Source organism: Leguminivora glycinivorella, chromosome 6, assembly GCF_023078275.1.
Source record: "Leguminivora glycinivorella isolate SPB_JAAS2020 chromosome 6, LegGlyc_1.1, whole genome shotgun sequence".
Classification (NCBI taxonomy): domain Eukaryota; kingdom Metazoa; phylum Arthropoda; class Insecta; order Lepidoptera; family Tortricidae; genus Leguminivora; species Leguminivora glycinivorella.
Window position 1 is genome coordinate 1,770,686 of NC_062976.1, and position 21,112 is coordinate 1,791,797.

Genomic DNA, 21,112 nt, shown 5'->3' on the forward strand with positions numbered 1-21,112 from the left:
CACTCAAACATACACACAACAGGTGACTTTGTTAAGTTTTTCACCTATACAATAATGTTAAAAGCAATTTTTTGTCAGAATGTGACCACACAATTCACACATTGAAAATATTATGCCAACTTGGTGTTGTTATACCAGGAAAAGCGTCACCTGCATTAATTTGTTGCACAATGAAGGTCACAAAAATATTTGACGTCGTATTTGTCATAAGAGCGTGTCACATATTTTATTACTAGCAATTGCCCGCGGCTTTTCTCGAGGTAGAAAGAGATAAAAAATAGCCTATGTCACTCTCCATCCCTTCAACTATCTCCACTTCAAAAATCACTTATATACATAGAAAACATCCATGACTCAGGAACAAATATCTGTGCTCATCACACAAATAAATGCCCTTACTGGGATTCGAACCCAGGATCGCGGCTTAGCAGGCAGGGCAAACACCCGAAGGTTTAGCTCAATATAAGTTGGTAGTGAACCAACTTATATTGAGCTAAACTTTCGGGTGTTTGACAAATGCGGTTGACATTTAATTTTCTCAACCCCATTTCTCCGACCTTTGTTATTTTAGCACAAAATAGGCACTAAAGGGGATACCTAGGTCGTAAATTGGACAATAGAAGCTCTGCGCAGACTTGGCAGGTGACATTGTTACGCTCTCGACCATTTCCTCCCTGGTTTTTGAAGATAGAGCAATGATTTTTTCAACACAGATTGTTATTATTTTTATCTGTGTCGGACCGTTTTGATTTTTTTTATATTCTGCTTTTTAAAGACTCTAGAGCCAATCAAAAATTTCCAAAAACGGCCTTTTTCATTGTTGCGCAAAAAAAGGTGTGATACTCAAGGTTGGTAACAATTAACCAAAAAAGCTAAACGGTCCGACATAGATTATTTCATTGTTATTCAGATTCTCAAATTTCGTTCCGATTGATTAAGTTTTGAAGGAGGAAAGAGTCGAGAGCGGAACCTCGATTTCAAAGATTTTTTTGAAATATCTTTTGACTGAGTTGTTCTTAATGGACAATTTTTTTTCGATAAATCTAGTTAATAACACTTGTATATTTAACTAAAATTCCCAAGTTGAAAGGGGGGCTCCTTTCCATTTTAGGATTTTCGCTACCGTATCCTCTTAACGCAATATTCTTAAGATCAACAACAATTTGGCACTGTCAGTAGACATTATATTGAAAAATCCTGGTCTTTGGTTCTTTCACACAGGTCACAGATATTTGTTTCTTAGAGCTGAGTCACGGATGTTTTCTATGTATATAAGTATGTATTTATCTATTTAAATAAGTATATCGTCTCCTAGCACCCATAGTACAAACTTTGCTTAGTTTGGGGCTGAGTTGATCGGTGTGAATAATATAAAAAAAAAGAATAACAAGTTTCAGCTCAATAATGAAAATTGTTTGCTCACTAGATTTGACTCAAAACATATTTTTTACCTGTTGTAAAATTTATTTATATTTATACTTAGGTCATTGTGCTCGATTCCGTTCAGCTCTAGTTTTTTGCACTTGGCGAAATATCAATATTTCCTGTTCCATGTAGACAAAAACTAGACTAAGACGGAAACTAACACAATGTACATAGCAAATTATACAAAAGCTTCTAAAACGAAACCCAAACAAAATTCGACCCGCCATAGTCCACAGTATGCCTATGCCTAGCTAGGCATACCTAATAGTAGAATGACATAATCAAATTCGCGTGCTCCGACGCCAATATAGACCCAAGGCCGCGCAAAAAATGGGTTTGGCGGGGAAGAGTTGGTACAGTAGGTATTAAAATATGGATGCGAACAAAGCACCAAAAATATGTGTACACGACTTTTTTTTAATAGGTAAAAAAAATTACTTCCACACTGAGACTAAAGATAGAAAAGAGTATATTTTAAGAGTTATAGTGAATTATTTTCATAATAAGGAAAAATAGTTATTTGTTAGAGCGAAGAGAGTGGTTTGGGAATAGAATCCTGAACTTGCGAGTTTTTTAACACACGAGAAGTAAAATACATTTGCACCCGAGTGTAACACAAAACTTTTCCCCTCACTATAGCGAGGAAACTACAACGCAAAAAAATGCGTTTATCACTGCTTCCAGTAGGTCCACAGGTGGTAAATCATCTTAATTACTAGATTCACCTACTTTTATCAATTTTAAAGCAGTTAATTTGACTTTATTCAAGGTCAAATTACTTTACCCACTAGTGGATAAAATGCGTTTTTACCAGCTGGTATTAAAGGACAAAACACGTGTTTCCGAGCTAGTGAGGGGAAAAATAAAAAAATTACGCGCTGGAAAATTTTCCTTTAATATAATATTTATTTGTTATACAAGGGGGCAAAGTTGTATTTTAACGCCGAGTGTGGAATTGAAAAACGAGCAAGTGAAAGGATTCTATAGTTGAACCACGAGCGAAGCGAGTGGTTCGAGAATAGAATCCTGAACTTGCGAGTTTTTTAACACACGAGAAGTAAAATACATTTGCACCCGAGTGTAACACAAAACTTTTCCCCTCACTATAGCGAGGAAACTACAACGCAAAAAATGCGTTTATCACTGCTTCCACAGGTGGTAAATCATCTTTATTACTAGATTCACCTACTTTTATCAATTTTAAAGCAGTTAATTTGACTTTATTCAAGGTCAAATTACTTTACCCACTAGTGGATAAAATGCGTTTTTACCCGCTGGTATTAAAGGACAAAACACGTGTTTCCGAGCTAGTGAGGGGAAAAATTGTTTAGAATCGTTAGCGGACGTTGTGTGTTGCCAAGCGGACCCAAAGCTCCCATGAGCCGCACCAAAATACCGAAATAACGCGAACCAGATGATGTAGGTTAACCTTAACCCTGACCTTACAACTATAAAGACCGGCCAAGAGCATGTCGGGCCATGCTAAGTGTAGGGTTCTATAGTTACCTATCTACCGGTAGAATTACTTAAAATGGGGCTTTTTGTAAGTAAGTAATACTACATTATGAATTCGAGTAGGTGTATGAAACATTAAAAAAAATTAAGTACACTAAGATCCTAAGAAAAACCTTTTTTTCTACTTTTATGTTAGTTTAATCGTAAAAGAAAAATAAAACAAACACCGATATTTTCAAAACAGCTCTTATTCAGCTTCAACCTCAGTTCAAAACACTGTCGTTATATTTTTAGGGTTCCGTAGTCAACTAGGAACCCTTATAGTTTCGCCATGTCTGTCTGTCCGTCCGTCCGTCCGTCCGTCCGTCCGCGGATAATCTCAGTAACCGTTAGCACTAGAAAGCTGAAATTTGGTACCAATATGTATATCAATCACGCCAACAAAGTGCAAAAATAAAAAATGGGAAAAATGTTTTATTAGGGTACCCCCCCTACATGCAAAGTGGGGGCTGATATTTTTTTTCATTCCAACCCCAACGTGTGATATATTGTTGGATAGGTATTTAAAAATGAATAAGAGTTTACTAAAATCATTTTTTTATAATGTTAATAGTTTCGGAAATAATCGCTCTTAAAGGAAAAAAAGGTGCGTCCCCCCCCCTCTAACTTTTGAACCATATGTTTAAAAAATATGAAAAAAATCACCAAAGTAGAACTTTGTAAAGACTTTCTAGGAAAATTGTTTTGAACTTGATAGGTTCAGTAGTTTTTGAGAAAACTACGGAACCCTACACTGAGCGTGGCCCGACACGCTCTTGGCCGGTTTTTATACAACCATTACTCATAAAAAATATATTATCAAGAAGTCCATTAGACAGTAACTTTAAGTCCCTCCCTACCAAAGACATATGTAACTCCGTATAGATATACGAGTAGTTACAGTCTAAGAAAAAAACGTAGCTCAGAACCATATAGAAAAAGGCACGGTGGCCTAGATGGCGCTACACCGTTTCTTGACAGTAATTGCAACAATTGCAATTGAGTTTCTTGAAGCAGGTGTATGGGGTTTTTCAGAAAAAAAAAACCATTTTAAATAAACCCCTTTTTGACAACAACCATTTTTTGAAACAAATAAATCGTTTAAACATTATCATCTGCCAAACTGCAGGACAGTTTGTTGGCAGAGGGGACTCCCTTACATAATACAAGTGGGTAGAACTATCTAAGTGTTATAAGTTTACGCTAGGTACAGTTGCTTACACACACACGGTGTATACAAACAGTAATAAAAACACGGTGTTATGATATCGGTAGTCAGTGGGTCGGAAACTCAATTTAGCACATTTCAAGCTTAGGATAGGTTAGGCATTTTAAATTAGTAACCACCCACCTGATTCCTAACCCGTGACTCTGTTGATTGACCATGACGTCAGCTCACAGACGACCTTGACGTGGTACAATAGAACATACCTATTACGCGAATTAAACTCAGGGTCCGCTTGTAGCCTAGTGGCAATTTGGCACTATTTAAAATGCTGGACAGATGCTTGATTGGTGCGATAAAAGTAGCTGAAGGCACTGGTCCCACCGCGAGCTAGTAAGCTATGACCTATCGGCTATACACTTATCGCGTATGTGGACAAGGGATTCTCTCTCGAATTGGGCTACACAGCCACGAACGCAAGTGTCGTTCGAAATGGTTCGGATGCTGCTTAAACCGTCTGTCACAGTAAATATTTGAGCCCCCAAACATCTAGCGTCTAGCGAGCGTAGCGTCGGGTCAACTGTATGGGCAGCCTGACGCGCTGACGAGGCGTCTTTTTCCATACAAATGGCCCAACGCTACGCTCGCGAGACGGGGTGTAGGATATGTAAAGGACTATTATATATTTCGGCTATAAAACCGAACAAAAGATAAGCACTCCAGTGCAAATAAAGAGACACGGCGATATTGATAGCTCACGCTGGGCGAGTAACTATAAACATCGCCGTGTCTCTTTTCTTTACACGGGAGTGATTATCTTTTGTTTGTTTTTATAGCCGATAGCTCATAGTTTACTAGCTCGCGGTGGGACCAGAGCCGAACGATTATAGTGGTAGATAAAGCATATGCATGCAACATGCAATTCGTATGGGAGGTCTAACCTTGCCTAAGTCTTCATCTTCAAACATGGTGAGCAGCGGACCTGGGTTCGAATCCCGGTAAGGGATTTATTTGTGTGATGAGCACAGATATTTGTTCCTGAGTCATGGATGTTTTCTATGTATAAGTACTAGCTTTTACTCGCGGCTTCGCTCGCGTAAGAAAGAGACAAAAAGTAGCCTCTCCATCCCTTCAACTATCTCCACTTAAAAAATCACGTCAATTCGTCGCTCCGTTTTGCCGTGAAAGACGGACAAACAAACAGACACACACACTTTCCCATTTATAATATTACTAGCTTTTGCCCGCGGCTTTGCACGCGTTAGAAAGAGACAAAAAGTAGCCTATGTCACTCTCCATCCCTTCAACTATCTCCACTTCAAAAATCACGTCATTTGTCGATCCGTTTTGCCGTGAAAGACGGACAAATAAACAGACACACATTTTTCCATTTATAATATTAGTATAAAATAAATAAATATTGGGGACACCTTACACAGATCAACTTAGCCCTAAACTAAGCAAAGCTTGTACTATGGGTGCTAAGAGACTATATATATACTTAAATAGATACATACTTATATACATAGAAAACATCCATGAGTCAGGAACAAATATCTGTGTTCATAACACAAATAAATGCCCTTACAGGGATTCGAACCCAAGACCGCGGCTTAGCAGGCAGGGTCACTACCGACTGAGCCAGACCGGTCGTCAAATATGCCAGTATGGATGGATTATTTTTGTACGATGTTATTGCCGGTGACTGTGTGTAGTATAGGTACATTTTCCGTGTCATTTACATTATATAAGTAAGTAAGTAAGTAAATATTCTTTATTGCACAATTTTACATGTTATAAATATACAGAATGTTGAGTGAGATTATAACTAGGTAACAACAGGCAGTCTTATCGCTAAAAAGCGATCTCTTCCAGACAACCTTAGGGTAGCTGGAAAAACGGAACAGAAACAAAAGTTAACAGGCAGTGCAAGAAAATATATATAGAGAGAGAGAGAAAACCAACACAAACACACATACATATATACCGAATAGATAAATAAATATACCTTACATACACATAATACACACATACATACATACATAAATACAATAAATAAAAATGGCAACTTAAGATAGAGATAGATAGTATAATTTAAGCTATATAAGTAGAGTAACGTATTCTAAAACGTTTGAAACCCACGGTAGACGATGTAGTCTGACAACTACGTTTGCAAAAAAATATCCTTTGTGTGTTTTTGTTACCATGCCGTCTCATGGTCATCGTACTCGTCATAATATTTATAACTATACAGGTGCCTATTTATAGGTACTTATTTTTATTTAACTCATTTTCAATGAGAATAGAGTTGCATTTGTTTTGTTCGTAAAATTTTCACGTGAAATGAAACCGAGTACCTAGCTCATCCAATCTCTACGCCGCGGTAGGTAGGGCATAGCGAACGATATTCCGCTTTGTGTGGTAGGGCACAGCACAGCGGATATCGTCTCGCTCGAATCTAGAGCAGAGCCCAACTGGGGTAGTACAGGCCTTACAGAAGACCGCAGCCAAATAGCACTAGACCCTACTCATAGTGTTGTATTCCTGCCGGTGAGTAAGGCTGCCAGAGCTCAACGAGGGTGCGGTGCGCTGATGACGGGAGGACTTACGGAACTAACTTGTTCCGTCTATTGTCCTTTGAGTCGTCGGCAACCCGAACCCTCCTTAGAACTTGTACACTCCTTTTTGCTGTGTACTTAACACAAAGGGAGTGTACAAATTTCTAAATGGGGTGGCAACGCGCATGTGACACTGTTTGAGTTGCAGGCGTCCATAGGTTACGGTGACCGCTTTACATCAGGCGGGCCGTATGCTTGTTAGCCACCGACGTAGTATTAAAAAAAAAGGTTCTCTCTAGTCCTGGCCCCGTATTAGCCTAATGGGATTTCTACAGTCGCCGTCATAAATAAGGGGTGATATCTGTACCTTGTCGCTTTTAGTCGTTTGACGATTTCGTAACGTATGACATTTCAAACAAGACCTTAAAGTGACATGTTTGTGCATTCGGTTACGCACACTGTTAAAGACACCGAACGTTTTAGGGCATGTTCAGAATTTGGGTCCCCCCCCCCCAATTAGCAAAAGTTGTTAACAAAAATTAACTCGCTGTCAGTTTTGTGACGATTATTAAGCATAAAATATGTCTAAAAATTAACTTTTTTCAAGTTCTGAATGTAGAACGCTTAAAGTTTATGTAATTAACACAAAAGCAATATTTTTATTGAAATTTCATTCTTAATTATAGTCACAAAACTGACAGTGAGTTAATTTTTGTTAACGACTTACGCTAATTGGGGGACCTAAATTCTGAAAATGCCCTTTAATATCCTTAAGAGGATACGGTAGCGAAAATGCTAAAATGGAAAGGAGCCCCCCTTTCAACTTGGGAATTTTAGTTAAATATACAAGTGTTATTAACTTGATTTATCGAAAAAAAAATGTCCATTAAGAACAACTCAGTCAAAAGATATTTCAAAAAAATCTTTAAAATCGAGGTTCCGGTCTCGACTCTTTCCTCCTTCAAAACTTAATTAATCGGAACGAAATTTGAGAATCTGAATAACAATGAAATAATCTATGTCGGACCGTTTAGCATTTTTGGTTAATTGTTACCAATCTTGAGTAAGTATCACACCTTTTTTTGCGCCACAATGAAAAAGGCCGTTTTTGGAAATTTTTGATTGGCTCTTGACTTCTAGAGTCATCAAATCGGTCCGACACAGATAAAAACAATAACAATCTGTGTTGAAAAAATCATTGCTCTATCTTCAAAAACCAGGGAGGAAATAGTCGAGAGCGTTTGTATGGAGAATTGACCTGTATCGTATCGTCTTAATGCGTTGAAAAGATAAATTTTTATGAAACTTAAATTTGACATTTCTGCCATTAATTTTCAGTTCAAGTGGCAGGTCATGGGACCAAATACACTTGAGACGAGTGAATAAAACGTCTGTGCCGCTTATCGCTCGTTCAGTCGAAATTTGACCACAATAACAATGTCGTAGGAAATAACGACGCAGTTCAGTTTAAGTCCTAAAATTAATCGCAGTAGTTCGTGGTAAGAATAAGAACCTTGTAGACGACAACATCCTCAATAGGTGCTACATAACATTTTCATCACACCAATTGGTACAGGCTCTCTTGATACTTCAAAAACAAAGGACAAACATGCATTCTATCCACAAGGTTGCAAAGAAATTTCGTACGAAATGTTAACTTCATGATCCACTCTTGTGGATAAAATGCAATTTTGCTATCTGTTTTAGAAGAATCGAGAGGGCCTTTACCAGTTGGTGTGGTGAAATAGTTATTTGTTATACAAGGGGGCAAAGTTGTATTTTAACGCCGAGTGTGGAATTGAAAAACGAGCAAGTGAATGGATTCTATAGGTTCGAGAATAGAATCCTGAACTTAGCGAGTTTTTCAATTCACGAGAAGTAAAATACATTTGCACCCGTGTGTAACACAAAATTTTTCCCCTCGCTATAGCGAGGAAACTACAACGCAAAAAATGCGTTTATCACAGCTTCCAGTAGTTCATCTTCATTAATAGATTCACCAACTTTTATCAATTTTAAAGCTGTTAATTTGACTATATTCAAGGTCAATTTTCTTTACCCACTAGTGGAATAAATGCGTTTTTACCCGCTGGTATTAAAGGATAAAACACGTGTTTCCGAGCTAGTGAGGGGAAAACAATATTTTGCCAAAGCTAAAATGGTGACTTTGTTTTCGCTTCCCATCGTTCAATAATTTGTTTATTTATCATTACAGGAGCGTTGCTGGGTATCATACTGGGTCTCGTGCTGCGATCGGACAAAGTTGGTAAGTAATAACTACTTTAATTTTTTATAAGTCGTTTTTACCTGTGAATATGAGGTACAATAATCAATCAGCCCTCAATTTATGTAAAAGTACGTTACACATTTACATTAGTTTTCGTAAAAAAGAATCAGGGAAGTAAATCGCTTTATGTAGAAATATTTTTTGCACACTTTTTAGAACAACAATGACTCACTTCGAGAACACTAAATATGAAAAATATTGTTCAACCGAATAATTATCCCTGTAAAATGAGTTTTTAACCATTTCCGTTTTTTCTCGTTTTGTTTACATGAAAATGTCTTTTTGACCTTCAAATTATGTAGGTACCTACAGCCGGTTCATCTTTACTTGTCCTATCATGTAAACAAACGAAACGTCAAATATGATCAAAGACAATTACTAGTGATTGGAAATGTCGATAAAATGATGTATTAACGATAATTTGTAAATAAACGCTGCTAACGTCATCAGAGGATTTTCAATTTTACGTCACACAACATTTATGTAAATACCATAATTTAATTAGGTTTCATCACATTTGCAACAATCCTATGGAAAAGGCTAGTACAGTATTAATTTTATAGTACCTAACATTAACATGAATACAACAAAAAATATACTGATAGTAAAATATTTATTGTAAAGAGGTAGGAAATAAAACGTAAAAAAGTCGGTTAATAAATCTGATAAATTATTGTAATTAATATCAACGCATTTTTTCCAAGCTATACAAACTCAAACGTTAATATCGATCGTTCATAACGATAAGTTGTCATCCCAACATTGCGACTCATAGACAATCTAGACCTCGTAATGTCAGGAGTTTTTGATGTCATCCGTTCGTAATTAACAATTATTGATGAAAATCGTTTTAGAAATGATATTTTTCAGTGGTTTTTTGATTGATTTTAATACTTTGTGAGTTTATTTAAGTGTTTAATAACATTTTTAGTGATGGTTAATGTGCAATTCCAGAAAAAAGTGAGATAATGTTTTCCAGCAGTGTTTGTTTACATGATTGGACAAGTAAGGATGAACTGAGTGTATATACTATTCGCACATATTTGTGCGTAGATACTAGTATGCGTACATTATTGGCCTTGTAGGCTAGACAGTCAATATTGATTCTGACTCATTCCGTCTCTGGTGAAAAGGGGTACAACTCAGTCCAGATGAAAAAGAGTTTAAGTTCCAAAAAAGGGACGTCCATTTCGACTGAGGGGAAATTTCAACTGATCGATATTTTTTCCATATTTTACACTATTAACTTAACTTTACATGTATCAAAGAGGATTGAGTTTTATAGAGAGTTACTGTCAAAGTAAAATGTGTAATCACAGTGCATAGACTGCCATCTATCGACGCAGGCTTAAAACTTTTGAACCTCAATTTTGACAATTTGGTCCATAATGTCCATATTCTTAGCTTGATACTCGTATATGTTAAAATGTCAAATGTTAATATTAGCGCCATCTAGCCGAGCGTCCCCCAAAGGTGTAACGCCATCTAGGCCACCGTACCTTTTTCTCTATGATTTTAAAGTACGTTTTTTTCTTAAACTTTATCTGTCTATACGGAGTTACATATGTCTTTGATCCACTGAACACGCGTTCCGTATGTGACTAGTGACCACTATTTAATAAGTAATATAAAAATTATAAAATAAGGAATCGATTAATTCAAATTTCCCGCCATTCGAAATGGCCCCCCTTGTGCCTTCATCAAGTTAATCGAAAGTTTGTATTTATGATATTATGATATATTTTAAAGTTTTTCTTTGTTTGTTACCGAAGAGGACAAGCCAGGTACGCGTTGTCTGTTTGATTAATTTGAATATTTAATTTGCACGACGTTCGTTCAATAATACCTACTAATTCAATGGTTTGATTGTTTCACCGTCGTTGTTACTTAATAGTACTTATTTAGGTTTAGTTTTTGACTATAGAAAACTTTTACGATTGTCAATGTTACCATTTTAACCGTAATAGTTAGTTGTGTAACACGTATATATAGTGCATTAGGGTAATTCAGAATCACAGAAATGCTCGGGTAATTTCGAAAGGGGAATCTTGATATGATGGAAATAACCTCGTAATACTATACAACATTTTGCTGGAGAATTTTGATCGTAATTGCATTCTAGAGGTAAATGAGCTGAGTTTCATTTGTTCTAAAAATTTTAGAGACAAAAGAAATGTTACTTACTTTATTTATTCACATGAGAGTTCAAATTCCCTTGAACCCGAATGTACACCTCATTGCACATTTTGCGGCAAGATAATGGTGATTTTTATACGACTTTTGAAATTAGACGACTTTTGGAATTATCCTAATTCCCTATGTTAAATACTTATATGTACTTACTTGTTGTTATTGCTCTTAGTATGGAAATTAATAGGTACTACTTATGTAATTTACATATTTTCTTTAAATTTACATTTTACTTCACTCAATAATTTTAGAACTCTTCACACTCTATAGACAGTAGAATTTTATGACAAAAATTACATTTGTGTTATACTTTATTTCTTGTCGCTTACGTTGTCACTTGTCACTACTCACTTTGTCACTACTCACAAGGCTAGGGCTTGCAATATCGGACGGTTTTCAATTTACGAGATTGGACTTCAATTCCGGAATTCCGGAACTAGTTATTTTATTTTCACAGATCGGTCTTGCAAGGTATTTCGAACTACAGTTAACGATCCTATTCTGACTAAATTTACTATGAAGCTAAACCACCTGACTGTCCGACGATAGCATAGTATCCAAAAAAATATGCAGCCGACAGTCCGCGGAGGGGAAGGAGAAACCTTCAAATCAAGGCATCTTCTAGGCGAGCTCACTCCATCGTAAGCTATTGCCTATTGCCTTAGGCTAGTCTGTGGTCAAGAGTAAGCCTATTCATAATATAATTATATTAAAAAAAATGATTAAAGGGGCATCTGGCGAAATATTGCGGCATTATTTACTTAGTTTCTTGATACAATAACGTACAAAGATGCACGGTGGTTAGATTAGTCAAAATGTTGCGACCACACGTATAATTATACATACACATCCAATCTGCAAGCACATCTGATAAACACAAAAATTATTATTATGCAGTAACCATTAGGCTTACGTTTCTTAGGGCCGCCTTTCAATCTTTATTAGGATTTCACTAATTTAGCAAAAGTACAATTCAAACGCACCTTTCGCACTAAAAATTGACACATTTGTAACATATTTTATTAATCAATTATTTATTTTATTTGTTGTGTGGTACAGAGTTGGAGGTATGGCCTCGAGGAGCCGATGGTGGCAAGGAGCCGAAGATCTCGTATAAAGTGAGCGACAACAACACATTCTTGCCATGGATACGTCGGCTCAATGACACGCTTAGTGGTAAGTGTGAACCTTAATATTATTCCGGGTAGGTATAATATTGCCCGTGCTCGTGTGGTGACGGGTTAAGAGTTTCACCACCCCCTTTCTTCCTGTGGGTGTCGTAGAAGGCGACTATGGGATATGGGTTAAATTGTGACGTAGGCGAGAGGCTGGCAACCTATCACTGCAACGTCACAGTTTTCGTTTTCTTTCAACCCCTTATTTGCCAAGAGTGGCACTGAAACTTAAGTAGTTTCATGTGCTCTGCCTGCCTCTTTATGGGATACAGGCGTGATTGTATGTGTGTATGTAGGTTATAAAATTGTGCGATTTAATATCGGAAGTAGGTACCTCGTCACTTGCGGTATACCGACTGACTGAAAAAAAAAAAATTTGCTGGAAGAAAATTGCATAACAAAGATTTTATTCAGAAGAAAGTGCATGAATTTGAGCAGTAGTGATTGGAAAGTCTGGATGCTAAGCGCCATATCCGAAAGACGCGACCTAAACCCTCCTACACGTATACCCCCAACTCATCTGGACTACTTCACTGTGCAACGTGTGACCGCATCTTCAATTCAGACTCAGAGCAATCTATATTATCCGGATAATAGTTGTTGATGGAGTCGCCTTTAGCGGATACGACGAAGGAGTTAAGTAGATACTACTTAAATTCAATATTTAATAACGGCGGAACCGGGACAAAACTAGCGGAGAAAATGCATTGAAGGCAAATGGAAAAAGGGCACCGTATAGCCTAAAGCAATCTGTTAGGCGCTTCTCTTGTCAGCTCTGTGGCAAAGTATGTTGCTATCGCATCGGTCTCTTTACCGACCAAAAGTCATGTTTCTCTGTTTGTATCAGTAAAAATTCCAAATACATAGTATGTGTTTCTTGATTAACTTTCTTGAGTATATTTGTGATAATCAGCGCCACTCCATCACCAATAAAATGCTAAATGTATTGTACTTGTTAACTTGTTGTGCCTACTTTAACAAAACCTGTATACATTTCAGAATACAACAAGATCCGCACAGGCAGCAACGCCGGTAAACTGGTCCAGTGCAACTACCACACGGTGTTGAACAAGGACCAGGTTTGCGACGTGAACGTCAACCTCTTCTACCCGTGCACCGCGGCCAACAACTACAACTATCAGAACGGCAAGCCTTGCGTCTTCTTGAAACTTAATAAGGTCAGCAAACAAATATAATATCCGGTAAAGATGGGCATTAATTGACTTTTTATTCGACTAATTAATCGATTAAAAAAAATCGTGAACTTTAGTCGACGATTCAATTAATCGACCTAACATACGATTGAAATTGATTTAATCCGTATCTTAATCGATTGATTTCACGATTAAATGTCGATTGAAAGTTGACAAATTTAATAGTCAATTTGTACGTAAAGCTAAGCTAACTCTGCAGCGGTACACTTAGGGTTTCAAATTGGTAATTATTATTATAATCAGCATTACCTAAACCCTATACAAACTAAAAAATATTTTTTTAATCAAATATCAAAACATGATTTTCTAAAATTAATCTAGAAAAAATATTGGAATAATCAACAGAAAAGTGTTTCTATATTAAAGATTGTTTGGGTTGTCTGAGATATTTAACAAATATTTTGTTATTTCAGGTTGCAAACTGGGTGCCAAACCTTTTCAACACCACGGAGAGTCTACCCGCATCCATGCCTCTTGACTTGAAACAGGCTATCAAACCCCAGGTACTTTTTATCATCAAATAAATACAACCTGTCAAAAAAGAGTAGACAATTAATAGAGGCGCCACCGTCTATGTCAACTGCTTTGCATGTGACAACTATTTTGACACTTCTGTATGAGAAAAGTAAGTGCTGCTATGATAATAAAATGAATTCCATTTCTACTTTATTGTACATAAAAGAACCAAAAGGAACACTGTTACAGAGTCAATAATATCACTGTAGGCGGACTTATCCCCTAATGTGATCTCTCCCAGTCAACAATTGTGATTGAGCACGAATTTTCATTATTAGCCGTAGTGTTACGAATCCTACCGACTGCGCCAGTTCAGGAGATTAACCTATAACTGGGCCATTTTTGTCAAAGTTGTCCACCGTTTTTTTTTTTGTAATATGGGTAATTTTTACGCTATGAGTCGCGAGGTCTTTCGAATCTGATAGGAGAAAAAAATTGTCCCAAGATTTCCATAAATTTTTCAAACCTTCCATTCCATTACCGCCATACCAAATGTATGAAAAAATGGTAACGAAATGGGAAAAAACCTTCGGACACTTTTTTTCTACTACATATTAGGATTGAAAGAGCTCGCGATTCTGAGTGGAAACCATATAAAAAAATCCAAATCCAAAAAAACTGGGGTGGACAACTTTGAAAAAAATGGCCCAACTATACCATCTATTCTATACCATCAAAAAATTAAAGGTCTAACACAAAAGATGCTAATAAGCAACATTTCAATGTTTTTTTGATAAAAGTACAGTCACCGGCATAAATAAGTGATGATTTTTGTACCTTGTCGCTTTAAATCGCTTGACAATTTCGTATGACATTTCAGACACGACGTTAAAGTGACAAGGTACAGAAATCATCACTTATTTATGCCGGTGACTGTACCACTTTAAGGACATTCCACGAGAATGTCGCTTACGAAATGCAGTCGTGTCGCTTAACTTCAAACTCTGGTAAATCCATTCTGCTATAAGGTTGATTCTTTTTCAGATTATATACCTACTAGCTTTTGCCCGCGGCTTCGCTCGCGTTAAATTCGAAACTTGCGGAACGTTCTATACAAACTTCCACCCCCCTCCCTAAAGGGGGGGGGGGGTGGAAGTAGTAGTGGTAGCCTATGTCACTCTCCATCCCTTTAACTATCTCGAATAATAAAATCACGTCAATTAGTCGCTCCGTTTTGCCGTGAAAGACGGACAAACAAACAGACACACACACACTTTCCCATTTATAACATTAGTATGGATATTTTTATACATAATCAACCTTAAAGCAGAATGGATTTACTCGAGATTCTTCTAATACTTCTGAAGACGCTAAAAAAGCGTAATTGTATCTGAGACAGCCTTTCATGACGTGGTTAAAAAATTGGCAGTATTTCTTTAGGAATTTGATTGAAATAGCTGTCATACGAGGCAAAATCATGTCGTAAGCGTAATAGGGATGACGACTACATAAAAAATGACATACTGTTTAGTCCGTCAGTTAGATCGTCCAAAAATACTGAACATATTTTTCGCTTTTTCTAATTAATTTTAAAAATACAAAGATATAGAGCATCAAAGTTCCGGAGTGGGGGCTTGTGACGTCACTTCTAATTGTACCTAGGCGTGACGTCACGCGAAACTTCAACGCACTGAACCGTCGTCATTTTCGTTTACCAGAAAAAAGAAAAAATACGTGTCTAAAATTCTTTGATAATCTAACTGACGGACTAATTAGTTTTTTTTAGTCGTCTCGCCTATTCTCATGGAGTGCCCGTTTAGCGGGCGATATAGCCCATATGCGACCTTTACGTTAAATAAAAGAAACTTTTATCTTTTCTCAGTCCGGAAAACCCGAAATGAACCAAGTGTGGGTGTCATGCGAGGGCGTCTCCCAAGAAGATAAGGACAGCATCGGATCTCTGCAATACATTCCCAACTCTGCCCACGGGTTCCCGTCTTACTACTTCCCTTACGCGAAGCAGGAAGCTTACCTCAGCCCGTTCGTCGTCGTGCTGTTCGAGAACCCCACTTGTAAGTACAATAGGTCTCTAAGACCAGGACAGCATAGGTTCATTCCCAACTCTACTCATGGGTTCCCAGCCTGCTACTACTTCCCTTACGCGAAGCAGGCGGCGTACCTCAGCCCGCTGGTCGTCGTGTTATTTGAGAACCCCACCTGTAAGTACAATAAGAGATCATTTCGAAGACCAGATAGTCTTCCAGGAAGACCAGGACATCATGGGTTCCCTGCAATACATTCCCAACTCTGCCCACGGGTTCCCGTCCTACTACTTCCCTTACGCGAAGCAGGAAGCTTACCTCAGCCCGTTCGTCGTCGTGCTGTTCGAGAACCCCACTTGTAAGTATAATAGGTCTCTAAGACTAGGACAGCGTAGGCCCCCTGCAATACATGCCTAATTCTACCCACGGGCAGGGGCGGCTCACTCCGCGATCCTGAGTTAGTTTCATCCAGTTGTGACCCGCAATTTTTTGGATGTCGCCCACACAACGAGCTAACGGATGCCAAGCGCCAGGATATATTATTATGTAAAATTAGCATAGAGGGAGCCTCTAATACATTACATTACTGAGATACTACCGCAAACAACGCTCGACGTGTTGCCTTTGTGCTGCATTCTCGCCTAAAGCTTTTATTGTCTGTGTGGAGAAAGAAAACTTAGAATATAGAATAGAAAGCTGTTGGAAGAGAACACTTAGAATATAATATAATATAATAGAATAATAGTTTATTGGTAAGCACACAGACAATAAACAATTTTCGAGACATACAGATAGAATATGAAGAGCCACGAAATGGCCTCACCTCAGCATATTGCTGGTGACTTCCAGCGCTGGTCTTCCGGTGAGACCATAAAGTGAGAAAATCACGGAAGGCAACATACAAAAGTAACGAAACAAAAAACACATATCTTGTAAATATGTCAACAAAGTAATTACTACTACAACTAAAATTACTAAAATCTGAACAATTAATTAATCTTTACAGTGGACAAGCCGATCAACGTCGTCTGCAAGGCGTGGGCCAAGAACATCGTCGACAAAAACGAGCAGGTCTCCATCCGCTTCCAGCTGAAGGTGGACAGCTAGATTGTAGAACACCAAAGAGGGAGTCGCCGTTCAAACGTTCATATGTGTGGTGCTGATGGTCAGATACCGTGGATTCGGTTATCTTTTTCTTCAAATATTTTATGAATTGATGATCTTCAAAGATTTCATGGGTAGCTGTTGGTTCAAACTAGAGATGCACCGAATGTTCGGTTACTATTCGGTATCCGGCAAATTCGGCCGGATACCGGATAGTTATCCGGCCGGATGATGTACTATTTTTGATTGAATGATTTGGGGTAAACAAATTAAATGTAAAAAAATGTTATAATACTTATAATCACCCCTTTATCAGAAAAAAATAAACATTTAAACAAAAACGGGGCAGTTCATGCGAAATAAGTGTTGCACGTCGCGTCCGCTTCAAATTCTGCTGTCCAAATATTCGGCAGTAGCCAAACAACTATTCGTTGCATCTATAGTTCAAACCAAATAGCAGACTTATGGCCCTATAAATTTACACCTCAAATTTATTTCTTTATTCGTATGGCATGTACAGAGTCGCTTATAGAAATACTATATTAAAAGTTCTTCACCCATTGGGCAGCGTTAACATCAGCACAAAGACCTCAAATTTTAGCACTAGATAGTATAGGAAAGAAATTGTTCGAATACGACACTTTGATATTGAAATATCCAATATGAAACGTAATATTTTGTCGCAGTGTTAGCACATGATTGCCGCGAGAGTATGTCGCCGCGGGATAGATACGTCTTCTTCTAATAGTATTAATGAAATAAGGACAGGTAGTCTATCTCGCGGTAACACATTCTCGCGCCAATCATATATATAACTTGACACAATGTATAACTTGACACAACTTATACCTACTCAGTAATCAATCAAGAGCAAACATAACTGCCAACAAACTGTTTTGCAGTTTGGCGGTATTTTGTAAACTGTAATATCAATGTAATTATTGTGTCTGAAGAAAATAAATAAATAATAATAATAAAAATATGCTTACCCTGCAGGATGCTATATAATTATGTAGACAAGAGGTGAATGAGTTGTCAATTTGCTTTAGAACCCTCCTGTATAAGATGCGTTTATGAAACGGATGTCCAAATACCTAAGAGAAATGAGCACAATTTAAGGTGGAGATTCTTCAGTTCATACAATAAGATATTTTACTTCTCTGTTTTGTATTTTAATACCGGTTCGAACATTGCCGGGTAAAAAATGGTTGTATTACCGTGAGCGTTGGTATTACTTGGTATATATATGGATACGGAAAAAGGTTTTCTGAAATTATTTTTAATCAAGAATATTTCATGTTAAATGTATTTTTTTGTCTTCTGACAATATTTAGTAGAAAACCATGAATTCAAAAATGTATGATATTCTTACTTCCATTATTGAAGGAGTATTGATACGTTAAATATTGTATTTATAGTAGACACTATTAATGTTAATGTATTTCAAATATTAACACTTGTAGCGACTCAAGTAAATTAAGAGAACCTGGGTCCGAATCCCAGTGAGGGCATTTGTTTTTGTATTTATACGAATACACAAATAAATTCCTGAATCATGGATGTGTTTTATGTATTTTAGTATTTATGTAGAAATATGTTATTGACGTCATTGAGCTTACTATGGGACTAAATATGTTTGTGTATTTTTTTTATATTATACGTACAATAGCATTTTTATTTTTTTTGTTAGTTGTCCGAAGGTGTTATAAATTAAAGTACTATTGAGTTATAATTATCATAAAACATTAAAATGACTAAGTAATAATGACGGATCCGTGTCAATAATTACCAAAGTAACAGTCCATTGAGTCTTGACTTATCTTATACATAATGCCATTTAAACTTACAGTAAGGTACAGTCAGCCAAAAAAGTGGTTTACCACTTTTCGACCTTATGTGTTTAATAACCTAACCACAAAATTAAAATTTTGAAAAAAAAACCCCGATCGCAACATAGTTGACCGATTTTCATGAAACATGGCTATCGCTCCCGACTAACTCAACTTTCAAACAAAAAAAAACTAGATCTAAATCGGTTCATCCGTCGGGACCTACGATGTCACAGACTCACACACAAACAGACAGACAGACACGTCAAAAATATAGTTGAAAAGTGGTTACACACTTTCTTAGCTGACCGTACAGGGGGACAATTTCGTCTAGCGGGTAATTTCAAGTATAATCGAATTATTGTTTAATTACACAATTAACTCGGATGCCATATGTGTCCCTTTAACACGCGAGCCGTATGTGGTCAATGGACACTGAATAAACATTATAAAACATAAAAAGTCGATTAGTTGAAATCACCCGCCAGTCTTAATTGCCCCCCTGTACCTTAATTGATTAAGACAGTCGGCCATCTTTATACCGCACTTACATTTCAGATTACATTTTTAAGTAAGTAATGGTAAATAATTTCTTGCTATAAGTGTGGTGACTCCCTTAAATAACCTTAAAAGGCGTCATATTTTTAATGTTTAATATAATCAATTTTATTTAAGCTTTATATGTCCGAATCTCAGTTTTCTAATGACTGATTATGAAAGTCATAGCATTAAGCCCGCATTTTGTACTGTGTCATGCATTTCTTTGTTTTGTTTAATAAAGTTTAAATAATTGTAGTATTTGTTTACATTTTAATTAACTCCCGTGCCATAGTAACTCCTAAAAAAAACGCCGATTTGACGAATCGATTTACACCATCTAACCTTTGCTTACAACTTTTTAAGAGTTTTTAATTAGGTAAGTACCTACTTCTTAATAATATAAAACTTACATACAAACATACAAAATAAGATAATAATAAAACAACTCCAATAAAACTTACAAATAAAAAAATCGCCTCTGCAGATGGATATAGCGTAGGTACTTTGCTGCGTAAAACCAGTTAGCAAAATAGCTATTTGCTCACTGATTGAGACAAAACGACACTCAAGTGACCTCTGTATTCAAACGCTCGTGATTCTATTATAGAAACTTTCGCTTCTCCGGGACTCAAATGTAGCACTCGATCATAACGATATTAACGATACGATAGTACTCTTTTGCTGAAACGAAACCTCAAGGCGTGTAATTTACCCACAGATAAGTGGGAGGAACGTGCTTCTCTAAGGCTGGAATGGCGACGTACGGTTCACAAAAGTATTGGGCTTTTTGAGACACAGCGTTTAGAAAACCTTGACGCTAAACGCCATTCCCGGAAGACCAGACCAAAGCCGTCCTACACTTACACATATAGTTAACACAGCAGGGTGGCTAGCCGAATGGCACAATCGCTCACGAAACGCTCACGAAACGAAGCGCTAGTAGATATCTATCTCTATCGCGCTTGCGTATTGGCGCGACAGAGCCAGCGGCGTATCGCTTTCGTTTGGCGTCGGAGAAATGCCATTCGGTTACGGGGCCTGGCCAGCTATATTGTGCTCCGTGTAATCGCACGTTTAAAACCAAGTTCGGTTTTGCGAGTCATTTAAGAGCCCACCAAAACCAAAACTCAGACCACATGGACTAACAAGGAGTCGCCATAGCCGGATACGGTTTGGACGACGATGACTCTTTATTATACTGTGGCTCGATGCAAACATCAACTTTCCTCTAATGTTGCACAAAATAACTATTGTCTTGTTCGTTAGTTCTTAATTAGACAAAAATATACCCATCTTTCACCTCGTTAAGTATAATATATAATTAGTTAGCTGATGTCAGCTAATACTTGTTCGTTATCTATACACAGTCGCTAAAAATATAATACAGTGTCGCATTTACTATGGATCAAGCCAAATCGGATTGATTATTATAGAGAGTTACTGTCAAAGTAAAATGTGTAATCACAGTGCATAGAATCTCTCGACACAGGCTTAAAAGTTTTGAACCTCAGTTTTGACAATTTGGCCCATATTCTTAGCTTGATATGTGTTAAAATGTCAAATACCAATATTAGCGCCATCTAGCCGAGCGTCCCCCAAAGGTGTAACGCCATATAGGCCATCGTATCTGTAC

General features: G+C 37.2%; 1 protein-coding gene across 2 annotated transcripts in view; it reads left to right on the top strand.

The window, feature by feature from the left end:
• Nucleotides 1–17,312, top strand: part of LOC125227097 (sodium/potassium-transporting ATPase subunit beta-2-like) — a 23,044-nt gene extending 5,732 nt beyond the window's left edge. The window contains exons 3-9 of one of the 2 annotated variants that reach the window (XM_048131292.1): nucleotides 8,858–8,908; nucleotides 10,702–10,713; nucleotides 12,179–12,295; nucleotides 13,294–13,472; nucleotides 13,922–14,011; nucleotides 15,847–16,036; nucleotides 17,013–17,312. In XM_048131292.1, coding sequence (XP_047987249.1) covers nucleotides 8,858–8,908; nucleotides 10,702–10,713; nucleotides 12,179–12,295; nucleotides 13,294–13,472; nucleotides 13,922–14,011; nucleotides 15,847–16,036; nucleotides 17,013–17,113 — 740 coding nt within the window. In that variant the 3' untranslated portion in view covers nucleotides 17,114–17,312. The remainder of the gene's footprint in view (nucleotides 1–8,857; nucleotides 8,909–10,701; nucleotides 10,714–12,178; nucleotides 12,296–13,293; nucleotides 13,473–13,921; nucleotides 14,012–15,846; nucleotides 16,037–17,012) is intronic. The other variant, XM_048131293.1, reaches the window with a different exon arrangement.
• Nucleotides 17,313–21,112: the final 3,800 nt, after the last annotated feature.